The 11695-nt window shown below is 43.1% G+C and overlaps 1 protein-coding gene across 1 annotated transcript; it reads right to left on the bottom strand.

Moving 5' to 3' along the window:
- Window positions 1-6367: 6367 nt before the first annotated feature.
- LOC123506540 (C-reactive protein 3.3-like) lies at window positions 6368-8129 on the bottom strand. Its single transcript, XM_045258710.1, has 4 exons — window positions 7958-8129; window positions 7606-7747; window positions 7087-7316; window positions 6368-6864 (listed from the first exon to the last, which is right to left on the bottom strand). The coding sequence occupies exons 1-4, from the start codon at window positions 8102-8104 to the stop codon at window positions 6562-6564; spliced, it is 822 nt and encodes a 273-aa protein (XP_045114645.1). The 5' UTR covers window positions 8105-8129; the 3' UTR covers window positions 6368-6561.
- Between the last annotated feature and the right edge of the window lie 3566 nt (window positions 8130-11695).

Here is an 11695-nt window from a genome sequence, read left to right as displayed (position 1 = left end):
CTGATTCCGGAAATAGTTTAATAAGGATTCCATCCCAAAATTGGAGAAAAGCCGTCATAATAAGCCGCCTCTGGTATTTCATAGCAATCCTCTTGGGAAAATGTAAGTTATTTTAGTCTGTCCTATCAAAATATGTTTAGATTATCTTTGACTTCTTTTTTAAAGGCTAACTCTTCTGTTTTATTTCTCTTAAGGAAAGTTACTAAATATCATGACATTAATTGCAGATTAATGTTAGATTATCTTCTTTATTCCTCCCTCTATGTACTAAACCAATAGGAAAACAAGAGTAGCAACCTCTTCATACTTTTGGGGGAAGAACTGGCTTAGTTTGAGTCAGTCAAGAAGAAACATAATTGCAAAAATCGAATTAAGCACCGTCTTTTGCATATTGAGACGTATATCACCACTGAGTTAACACACTGACTACTAATGATACTTCTGTTCCTTCATTTGAGTAAAGTTGAATTCACAGAGCCAAAATAGACTAACTTACAGCAAACATTTAAACTCCATCATTCATTGGGTTGGTGCTTTTGGTGTCTTCTCATTACATACTCTAATTTCATAACACGATTTAATTACTTTAACACACTTTTCCTTATTCACTAATCACTTTATACATTTTCTTCCTCTTTCTCCAGACATTATAATGGCTAGAAATTAGATTATTTTTTGTCGTTTTATCTTCTAAATGGTTAAAAAGGCTACATTAATTTACTCTAGTGTTTTTAATATCACGGGGAGAGTTAAAGTTAATGAATTAATATGCTTGTGTTGAAACGTCGATACAGGAATAAGGTGGGACTTCATACGCCTCTCGTGATCACATTCCATTTTAAATAAGGTTTGCCAAATGTGTCTCGATCCATCATTGTGAATAAATTTCATCCAACCTAACCTAACCTAATCCTGTCTCAGCCATTACTGTACCCATCACCAGCACAGCTCGGATGCCTAGAGTCCATGTGGTTCCATATTTCATCTGTGTTATATCAGTATAGGCAAATATCTGCTATGACGGATATGCTCGACACAATTATGTATATACTGTAAAATCTAGAGTGTGTAAAGGCCGGAACACACACACACACACACGCACACACACACACACACACACACACACACACACACACACACACACACACACACACACACTGTCTATATATACCTGTCTGGCGGTGATGAGTTACAGGTACAGGCATCAAGACACCTGGACCACCACCACCTCACTTTCAATCTCGGCGTCCCCACCAGGTGTGATAAAGAGGAGGGGGCGTCGCACCCTGCAACCATCCTCAATCATCCTCATCCCCGCACCCCCTGTTGCCCACACACACACACACACACACACACACACACACACACACACACACACACACACAAGCTACAGGTGCTGGCGGCGTCAGGAGGGGCGGAGACGTGTTGGTGAGGGCAGGTGAGGTCACGACTCACGACTCACTACCACTACTTCACTAACTGCTTTCATATCACACTGGGCATAAGTCAGTGTGCCAATCATTCACATCCTCATCCAGTGTAGTGTTTTGCAAGAATAATAAAGAGATATAAAAGTGAGCAAATACTGATTCATCCTTATGGTCGATGAACCGCCACGTACTGCTGTCAAAATTTGTAGTGCCGGAGATATTAGTATTAAGTTATTAATTGTTAAGGCTATAGATGTAACTACGACACACATGGAAATGGTGGCGGTTATGTGGTAAAAGACCCCTTCACGGGACAACTGTTGCAAAGGGCAGAAGAGAAAGCAAAACCTTTCTGTGGAGAGGAACAATACCTCCTAGAGCCCCAAGACATTGTTTTTCACGCAGATTTAGAAACTGAAGTGTTACTTCCCAGGGTACGTAGACCACCGCGACGGTACATCGAAGAATGTTAGGAGAAGTGAAGGTATGTTGAATCGTAAATTGTAAGGTAAACAGTAACATTAAGTTACCTCTTCCTGGCAGAGATAGTAGTAATAGAACTAGGTCCAGAGTCAAAGTAAGTAAGGGTAAAGGGATGTTGTTATCACTTTATTTCGCAGACTAATTACTGCAAGTTCACAGCCAACACGGGTCACACTGCAGTTAGTCTACTTCAGGACGTGGCAAGGTCTCATAAATTTAATTTTGCGATACCCGTCTAGTGAGAGGTAGAATGAATGAGGGGGGAGGAATGTGCTGCATGAAAACTAACTAAGGTGTCGAATCTTGTCATAGAGAGTACTAGAGAACTAAAGGTTACGTGTCAAATTGATGGTGGATCAAGAGGATGTCTGGGGTGGAAGGTTTCATTCCCTAAAGAGTTTTGAAATTGTGGTGTTATGTCTTCAAGGGACATACGGGAATGATGGTTAACAAGGCCATTGTATCAAATGAGTAATGAAGTAATTCAAAAGAAAAGCAAATTTCCAAGGGCCGTGTGAAATTCGTAATCCCATCCGTGGATGGAGGAACTTGTTGATGGTTATTGTTGCCAGGATCAGGAATCACTTCCCTGTGTAGAAGATGTTAGTAAGTTGAGTGAAACATTTTTTTAGGGGAAGAAAGTTATTGATTATCAAGGTTATAAATGTAACTACGACACACGTGGGATATTAGAGACAGTATTGGGACCGTCATGTCACAGAAAAGCAGACGTACAGATATACCGTTTCAAGACTGTCGGAGAGAGAGAGAGAGAGAGAGAGAGAGAGAGAGAGAGAGAGAGAGAGAGAGAGAGAGAGAGAGAGAGAGAGAGAGAGAGAGAGAGAGAGAGAGAGAGAGAGAGAGAGAGAGAGAGAGAGACGGTAGCCAGCCGTGAATTAAAAACACTAAATTCTATGAGGAGTTTTCAGAACTAGTGGTTGTCACCAGATGGCAGCACAGTACGTGTCCCCTTCGCTCTCACAGGGGTAATATAGAACATACCTGCAGTGTCATTCTATAAACACAGAGATGCAATAATTCGTTATAATATATTTTTCTACATAATTCCTTCTAAGTAGTAACACAGGCAAAATCAAACCCTATCCATGAACAAATGTATATAAGTTGATTTTCTCGTGAACTGGCATTGAGATTTGTTTGGTCATCTCCACATTTCCCAAAGAGTACACCCTTGATCGGAAGTGTATTAATCCAGTCGACAGTAAACATGAAAACAACATGTGCGTGTCACTTAAAACTCCAAACCACACAGACCAACTTACTAGAACAATATGGAAACAACAATTTTAATTAAGAATAGGTAACTTGAGTATCCTGGTAAAAGTGTTGCTGTCTAACCCAACCTGGGCTGGCCAACTGTTTAATTTAATAAACACATTGTTGGACAAAGGAGGAAAACTACAGGGAGTGCTTCGTATAGGCCTGGCGGCCTCTTGCAGCTTCCCTCTTTTCTTATGTTCTTATGTTTTCTTATTTCTCCCTCCTCACTGTACAACTATCCAGTGATATGCTTAGTCTTTGCTCGATTATTTTGCCACTTCTTGATCTTGATGGAAGCGATGCTAAAATCCCCACGGAAATAACTATACCCATATATCACGATGTTACTGAGTAAGCTGGGGCATGCTATATAGGACAGTCAAAGATTTTACCTTTTTCATTATCCAAATCAATAGATTTTAGACTTGTAGTATGCCGCATTTAAGATATTGATAGCAGTATTACAAGATGATCACAAAAAAAAAAAAAAAATTCTGTTTTGACTACCTTCTCCCAAAATTATCCATACAGGATATTTAAAAGTAGATACAGAATGTCAACACTATCATCATAATCAATGTTCTATGCATCTGTATGCGTCTGGGATTTAATACACCAATAGTTTAGCTCATGTTAGCAAGGGACACGTAGCAGCAGTGGCATCTGGTGGATTAGTTCTGAAAACTTCCCATTGCTGTGTAATCAGAAAGATTAACACGAGTTTTTCACTTCAGTCGGCAGAGGGAGAACTGGCTGTTCAGAAAAATGTCTTTTGTTAATGTAACACTAGTAGTAATGTTAATAAAATAATTTGTAATTACGTCCGCGCCAATCCTATTGTGACGACTGCCAATAACTTTGGGAGGGGGAGCAAACAAGGCCAGCCAAGGGGCTCGACTGTGAGAACGGGCTAGTACATTCGTTCTCATACTATACAGTCTGACTCCATTTCTACTCCGAGCAGGTCAGACGCGTACTTTTTTCCTGTAAAATTGACGTAACTTTTATACAAAACATAGTGTTTATATACACATATCATTTAATTGCTCATACAGTCTGGCTCCAATTATACTTCGAGCAGCAGCAGCACCAACAGTAGATGGCGGCGAATACCCTTTCTCTGCGCTCGTGAAATCCACGTGTGTGTGTGTGTGTGTGTGTGTGTGTGTGTGTGTGTGTTTTTTCTTTGAAAGATATTTTTTTTGTGTGTGAATATTGAGAAATGTGAAGATATTTGGTTGGCGGTGGTGTTGGGTAAAGTGAAGGGGGAGGCACTGTCACCAACCACGGTACGCCCTCCCCCTTCATAATGAAAAAAAAAAAAACAAGATTAAATGTGTTTGCTTGAGAGAATGGCACCACTCGCTACATTTCTCTCATAAACAGTGCCTTAAGCACCAGCTATGTAATTATTATTTTTTTCTTGTATTTACATTGTGGTGAATGGTGTATCCTTTTCCGGTGAACTGGGCTCTAAGTCGTAAGTACGTGATTATGGGGAGAAAGTTCACTTGATATTACTCAATCAGTTTATTTGTTTACATGTTTATCATTTCTTTTTTTCTAATTGAATTTATTGAAAAGTTTAGGTGAATCTCTATTTTTGTAACAACCAATCAAAATTAAACCAGTGTTTTAAGATCTGCTACAGCTACTAATTTGTTAAAAATAAACCTTCAAAATTTATCAAAAAGTATCATACATGTTGTTTAAAAAAAAAAAAAAACCCGCATTACAAATTGACCATCTGGTGGTAGGTTCTGGTGTTGTAGTTTCTGGTGATGCGCACACCGAAGTAGGTTTTTTCTTCTCTTTCTATTTCTTTATTTATCTTAAAGAGGGAATTTAGAAAGGAGTCGAGTGTTCTGTATGTCAGTAAATTGATGAGCATGTCTATGGTGAAGTAAGTAAAGAAAGCACAAAGTAAATCCTTGAATCAAATCCTGTTCCTACTACAGGAATGGAAGATGATCTGGCTAAATTCATGCCCAAAAACGTGGAATTCTTATTTGAAATACAAACACATTCTCTGTCTCATTTATGCAATGTATTCTTACTACATGTACACAGGATGTGTTCAGTGCCGGGTGCTGCAAGGCATATCCAACATGGGTGGTCACCTTGCAAATACACATAGGCACTTACACACACACACACACACACACACACACACACACACACACACACCATAACACAAACGTGTGAGCGCGCGCACGCACTTACTCACACACAGACGTCCTTTACGTGTATGTTTCACGTGGTTCCGTGGCAGAGCTTAGAACTAAGGTAGGTATAGGAGAGGTAGCGTCATCCATGGCAGGAGGAAATCCCTCGTTGGCAACTCTTTAGTCTAGTATGCTTGGCCACGCCTCTTTGTTCCTGCCTCCGTGGCGAGTGTATAGAACACTGCACTGCAGTATGAATAAAAATCATTGTTTTTTAATGAATGGATCTGCAGCCGTCATTGTATATCTGTATAATAATAATAATAATAATAATAATAATAATAATAATAATAATAATAATAATAATAATAATAATAATAATAATAATAAATCTTTATTTCGTCCTGCAGGACATATTGGTCTTAGATACTAATACTATACAGAGAAAAACTTAAGGAACTACACACACACACACACACACACACACACACACACACACACTGACAAGGCAGAAAGTGGCACACTAGGGATATTATTAATACTCACTCTATGTGTTGCTCATAAGAAATGAAGTTGTTAATGGTGCCTTGCAGTCCTGGCAGGTTTAGTGTTGGGCAGGACTGTGGTGATAATGATAGTTTTATGTTTTCATAGGTTGTATGAAACTGGAAACACGCAACATTAAAATGCATTGAGCAGATCATGTGGTGTTTCTTTAGGACATTGTATTTATTTAGGTCTTTTCTTTTGCACGCTTCTATCCATTCTTTTCTTAGTTTCCTGGTCCTTGGAAATGAATGAAAGCTTATATATTCCTTTTTGTTTTCCATTTTATCAAACAAGTAGCCACAGCACACGACACCATGCCAAAAATGTGAAAAACACCACCACACACAAGCGATAAAACGTCGTGCTTGAACAAAGGGGCGGGGCTTATAAGGCTTGAAGAAGGGGCGGAGCTTATCGTGACGCCAGCCAATCACCGTCCAGGATGAGTTATCGTGAACATTTCTATTTATATTTTTTATTCGATAGCAATTGCTTCATACGATATATAACAAAAAATCGACATCTTATTTTATTTTAATGTAATAGTTTATAACATTAAAAACATCCAAGAGCTCGTAATAAAAAAGCTCATTTCAGGTTTTGGTTCTTCACGTTCTATGAGAGTGACGCTACCTCTCCTATACCTACCTTGCTTAGAACTGGCCACAAACACTTTTGAAGGTAGGGAAGGCAGTCACGCCGCCGAAGCTCTTCCTCGGGGTCTTGCTCCAGCTGATGAACTCACCCTCCTCCTGATCTTCACACCTGTAGGCGCGCTCAGCCTTGGCGGCTACAGTGTCAGATGAGGTCGGGACGCCGATGGGTTTGCCAGAGAATTGGAGGAGTGTGAGCCAGCCGTCCAAACCCTCGCCTTGGTCCACACCATTGTTGAAGAGTGCACGACGGGTCTGTCCTGATCGAGCTGTGCCTCTCGGGGAGATCACCAAGCCTTTGGTCTGCGGTAAACAGCAATAATGTGATGACGAGGACATGATACCCCGACATGCCCTCTGGACATGAGGGGAAGCTCTATCGTAGACAATGTGTCGCAACTAACTATAGAAGAAACTCTGCAGCTCCTGTCATTCTTTTCTTTCTATATACATAAGATAGATAGGAAATCTGAAATTTAATTTCAGTGCTGGACGTGAGCGTGCGTGCGCACAGGCATACCTCACCTGATAATTGTAGTGTGACTGGAGGAGCTCGCCATTAATGTAGTGACTAATGATGCCCGTGCTGGAGTCCCAGGAGTGAAGGGCGTGGTACCACTGCCATTGCCCGATGGGCGGGTAGGCGCTGACTCTAGTCTCCACGCCTTCAATGGTGACCTTCCAAAATTGATTCCTACCTTCGTCGTTTGTCTCCAGCTGCACCTCTAAGAGTTCCGAACCGGCATAGGAATCCGCTGTGTCGATGGTAAAGATATTTGTCCTTACACAGAAATGTAGATGTGCATGCCGTTATGCATCTAAGTTAAGATATAAGATATTGAATTATGGACGTAACCAAGATGTTCCTAGTCATAACTAAGGCTCCAGAACTGATAAACATACAGCAGGCAATACATACAGCAGGCAGTGTGTTTGAGCCAGAGATTGGCGCGACAGCTCATGCTGCTTGTGTTTGTTCACTAGTTCAATTCAATTAATTTAGCCTCGGTTGCATTTTCTCTGTCATTGCAAGTCAGTACTCACATGCGTAGTTGAACAGAGTGTGTGTTTTGCTGGTGGTTTCCAAACTGAACCAATAGTGAATGGTGAAGCTGGTGAGGCGAGGAATGTCCGTGACGTACTGCACTACCTGGGCACGTCCATGAGCATTCTGCACGAAGTTTATCTGAAAGTGTCGATGATGTAAGATGGCAGTGTTACAGCCGCGTCACATGCAGATAAAGGTTATATGCAAAGAATTGAATGAGTTTATTACTTTCCTTTTCCTTATTTTTTCTTTATATTGATCCTCAGTTCAAGTAATTTTTATAATATCTAATAATAAGACTCCAAATAAGCAACCACTGTGAGCTAATTGCAATTCTTGTCAATATACCTTGGTGAGAGGATTGCTAAGCGGACACACAGGTGGTCTTGGCGGAGGTAAAGGAGGGTAGGGGGGGCTTGTTCCCTGAGCACCGTGGAGGCAGCACACCGCCGCCAGAAGCACCACCGCCACACCACGTGAGGGTTCCATCGCCATCACCACAAGAAGGGAAGTGCGCGGCGCCTGCACCTGGCAGGGAATTTAAAGCCCTGGAGTCGGAAATCCCTCAAAGATCGGATGTGAACGGTGTCGGAGAAGTATTTTCCATTCTCTGATTCAAAATATATGTGCCGTTCAGTCCTCTCGTATAATGAACTTCACATTAAGAAGCCTATAGTCTTTGAAGTCACACTTTCACACGTGATGAAAGGGATGATTAATGCTAATGGCGATTCATTCTGAGCCTTAGTCATCATGATGGCGCCTCCGGATACCTCAGTCCAGGAGCTGCAGCACTAGTGCTTTAGTTCAGAAAGTTCCCCAAGATACTAAAACACCTGTGATGCCTGTAATAAATTTTCCCGAGATAACACCAAACACGGACACTTCAACACAACGTCTCTCTCATTCCTTCGTTCATTTGTTTTCCTTATTTGTGAACCTGTGTGTACTTTTCGTTCTTATTCCTTGCGATATTTCCCGTTTGGCTGCGTGAGAGCTTGTGTCAGCGTGGGGTACTGTATGTACGTTGAAGAATGCCGTTTCACACCGGAGACGACATTCGATGCACTAGAGTCAGGCTGACTTTGGTTGCTATGGATGTATTCACACCGGGCGCGATGCTATAGTCGAGACATTCACTGTGGTAGAAGCTTGTTGACTTTTTTTTTTTTTTTATATACCATGTGGGCTTTTCAGGAGGAAATTTATGGGCTAAAGGGGATACTCATTAAGGGTACCTCCTATTTCAAAGCCCACCCGCTAGGAAACCGTTGCCCCGAGTGAGGAAGCCCAACCTACACTCAGACCGTAGACAGGATTCGAACCCGTGCGCTTGGAAACCCCTCGGACCCCAAAGTATGCACGGATCCACTGTACCACGGCGTGGAGGAAGAGGAGGAGGTGGATAAAGAAGAATAATAAGAGGAAAAAGAATTGGGTATATCAAGCAAATATGAAACGACTGGAATGTGGTGAATATCATCATCTTATTCAAGAGCTAGAAATGGATGAGAGAAATTTGGATAGCATTTCAGACTGACTCCAGCTCAGTTCTCTGAAGTTCTATCATTCAATGAACAAGATATTAAGAAGCAAGGCACCAACTATAGGACATCCATTAGTTCACGGTGAAGGACAGTGAGTGAGTGAGGGAGAGTTGAGGAGTCAGGTCAGTGCGTTCAAAAAACAGGTATTCCTCTGGAGACGAAAGCACAAAGGCGGGAATCCCAAGGGGCATGACCCATCGATGCTATCACCAGAAAAATCACTGCCCGGCGATCTTGGAATCGGTGCGGTCGGTGTGGGTGGCAAGTGTCCCAAATTTTCACATCCGTTGTGAACACTCCTACTGGAAATACACTGAGGCGATTTTAAGCCGCGCAGCCTCGTGCCTCGTGCGCCGTGTGTGAAACGGCCTTGAGAATCATACTTACGACACACACACACATACTACACCAGCTAAGCCTTACCCAGGTCATGGACTTTCCCACCCACCAGCAAACAACCCTCGACCTTATCATGACGGACCTGAGCCAGCATTACTCACTCGCCTTCGCAACCTCTACTTCTCATGGGACGTAGCACACACCTCTCCATCTTGTGGTCTCTCACACCTATCACCTCGCCCAACAATTCAATGGTCACCAAGATCCACCGCCCCTGGCCCGACTCAACCTTGAGGGAGTTTGGGTAATGGGTGAAGCATCACCCGTGGAGGAGGTGGAGGATGTCCACACCAAATGGCATAACTACGTCGCCACCACCACGGAAGCACCGTCAGATGCCCCATGGATGACGACCCACATCAAATGACTCATACGTCAGTGGAAATGGACCTTCCACTCTTGCCCAGTCTTAGGCTTTCTGTGGTCTACAAAAGCATTCCCCTTCTCTTCCTTGTACCTCACACCTCTCTACTAACCAGGCGGCATAGATCAACTCTCACTTTGCCACGATCTGTCAACTTTCCCACCCCTCCACTCCACTCCTCTCCCTTCTTACCTCCCCGCTCCCTCCCCTCCTCCCACCGTACTTAAACCTTGATCCACCACCCATACTGATTTTCCAATTAAGATTTGTAAAGAATTTACTCCAGAATTAGCCACTCCTCTCTTTTCAATAATAAATGCATCTCTCTCTCTCTCTCTCTCTCTCTCTCTCTCTCTCTCTCTCTCTCTCTCTCTCTCTCTCTCTCTCTCTCTCTCTCTCTCTCTCTCTCTCTCTCTCTCTCTCTCTCTCTCTCTCTCTCTCTCTCTCTCTCTCTCTCTCTCTCTCTCTCTCTCAGTACTCGTGCCCAGTGGACTGGAAAACATCATTTGTCACACCTATCCCTAAAACTCCCAGTCCACAGTCACTCAATGACCTCAGGCCAGTCACTATCATGCCCATCCCTAACCTCATCTGTGAAGACTTTGTATTCGACTGGGCATACACCAAAATTAGTAACTCTTTAGACATTCAACAGTTTGCAATGTTAGAGCCACCTCCACCTCTCACTATCTGATCAGCTTCCTTGAATTCATTCACAGTCACCTGGACAAACGAAACACCTCTCTAGCTTTTGGTTTTGTGGACTTTAGGAAAGCTTTTGATCTTGTTGATCGCACTGTTGTCATCAACAAAGCCATCAGTCTGGATCTCCCCTCCCACCTGATAGCATTAATGCTTACCGACTTCCTCACAGGGAGGCGAGAAGTTGTACGCTATCAGAACAACAAATCCTTTTTCCAACAGCTGACAAAGACCCAAACTACTCGGCACTTCAAACAACGTTGGAGCAGCTACAGGCGTGGACTGAGAGCAGGATGACAATCAACCACAGCAAGACTGTGGTGATGCACGTCTATACCTCCTCAATGGCAGTTCCTCCTCTCCAGCTCACTCTGGGCCCTCATCGCATCCAAGTGGTCCGGCGGGCCAAGCCTCTCGGTGCCATGGTGGACGACCAGCTGACATGGAAGCAGCATGCCACCACCATAGTGAGCTCAGCCGCCTACAGACTGTACATGGTGCGCAGACTCAAGTCCCTGGGCACACCAGCAAACGAGTTAACAGGGGTGTATGTCACCTTCATCCTCCCCAGACTCATGTGTGCCTCCCCAGCGTGGTCCTCCTCTCTCAGTTCAACTCAACAGCATCATCTGGAGAATGTGCAGAAGACGGCGTGCAGGGTCATCCTTGGCCCTGCGTACACCAATTACGACCAAGCCCTTACAACCTTGAGTCTGCCCAGGCTGTTTGTCGAACACCGAGAGGCCCTGGTGAAACCGGGAGGGGCCTGCTGCATGATCCGCGCCTACTCCACCTACTTCCCCCTGACGCACCTCGCTTGGTCCATGCCAAAACGATACTACAATGTGGTCACGCCATTGAGTGCCCACGCACCTATCGATACCACCACAATGCGATCCCCACCATGGTGCGAGCCGTAAACCATTAAGCTAGTGTACTATTCTTAAGCCTCCCCGCCGTCCCTCATGTATATTTTCAGTAGGTATGTAGTGCAATTCTGATAAACCGTATATTATTATTATTATTATTATTATTATTATTATTATTATTATTATTATTATTATTATTATTATT

The sequence above is a fragment of the Portunus trituberculatus genome, chromosome 20, assembly GCF_017591435.1.
Source record: "Portunus trituberculatus isolate SZX2019 chromosome 20, ASM1759143v1, whole genome shotgun sequence".
In the NCBI taxonomy this organism is placed as follows: Eukaryota; Metazoa; Arthropoda; class Malacostraca; order Decapoda; family Portunidae; genus Portunus; species Portunus trituberculatus.
Note: the sequence above shows the minus strand (reverse complement) of the source record. Positions and strands in the feature narration are given on the sequence as shown.

What these genes read in the sequence shown, in the direction of transcription:
- LOC123506540 (XM_045258710.1), bottom strand. Translation starts at nt 8,104, where the DNA reads ATGGCGATGGAACCCTCACGTGGTGTGGCGGTGGTGCTTCTGGCGGCG. An exon ending in CACTCTGTTCAACTACGCAT is followed by an intron (nt 7,317 to 7,605) that starts GTGAGTACTGAC and finishes CCATCGACACAG; the next exon opens with CGGATTCCTATGCCGGTTCG. An exon ending in AGTCACACTACAATTATCAG is followed by an intron (nt 6,865 to 7,086) that starts GTGAGGTATGCC and finishes TGTTTACCGCAG; the next exon opens with ACCAAAGGCTTGGTGATCTC.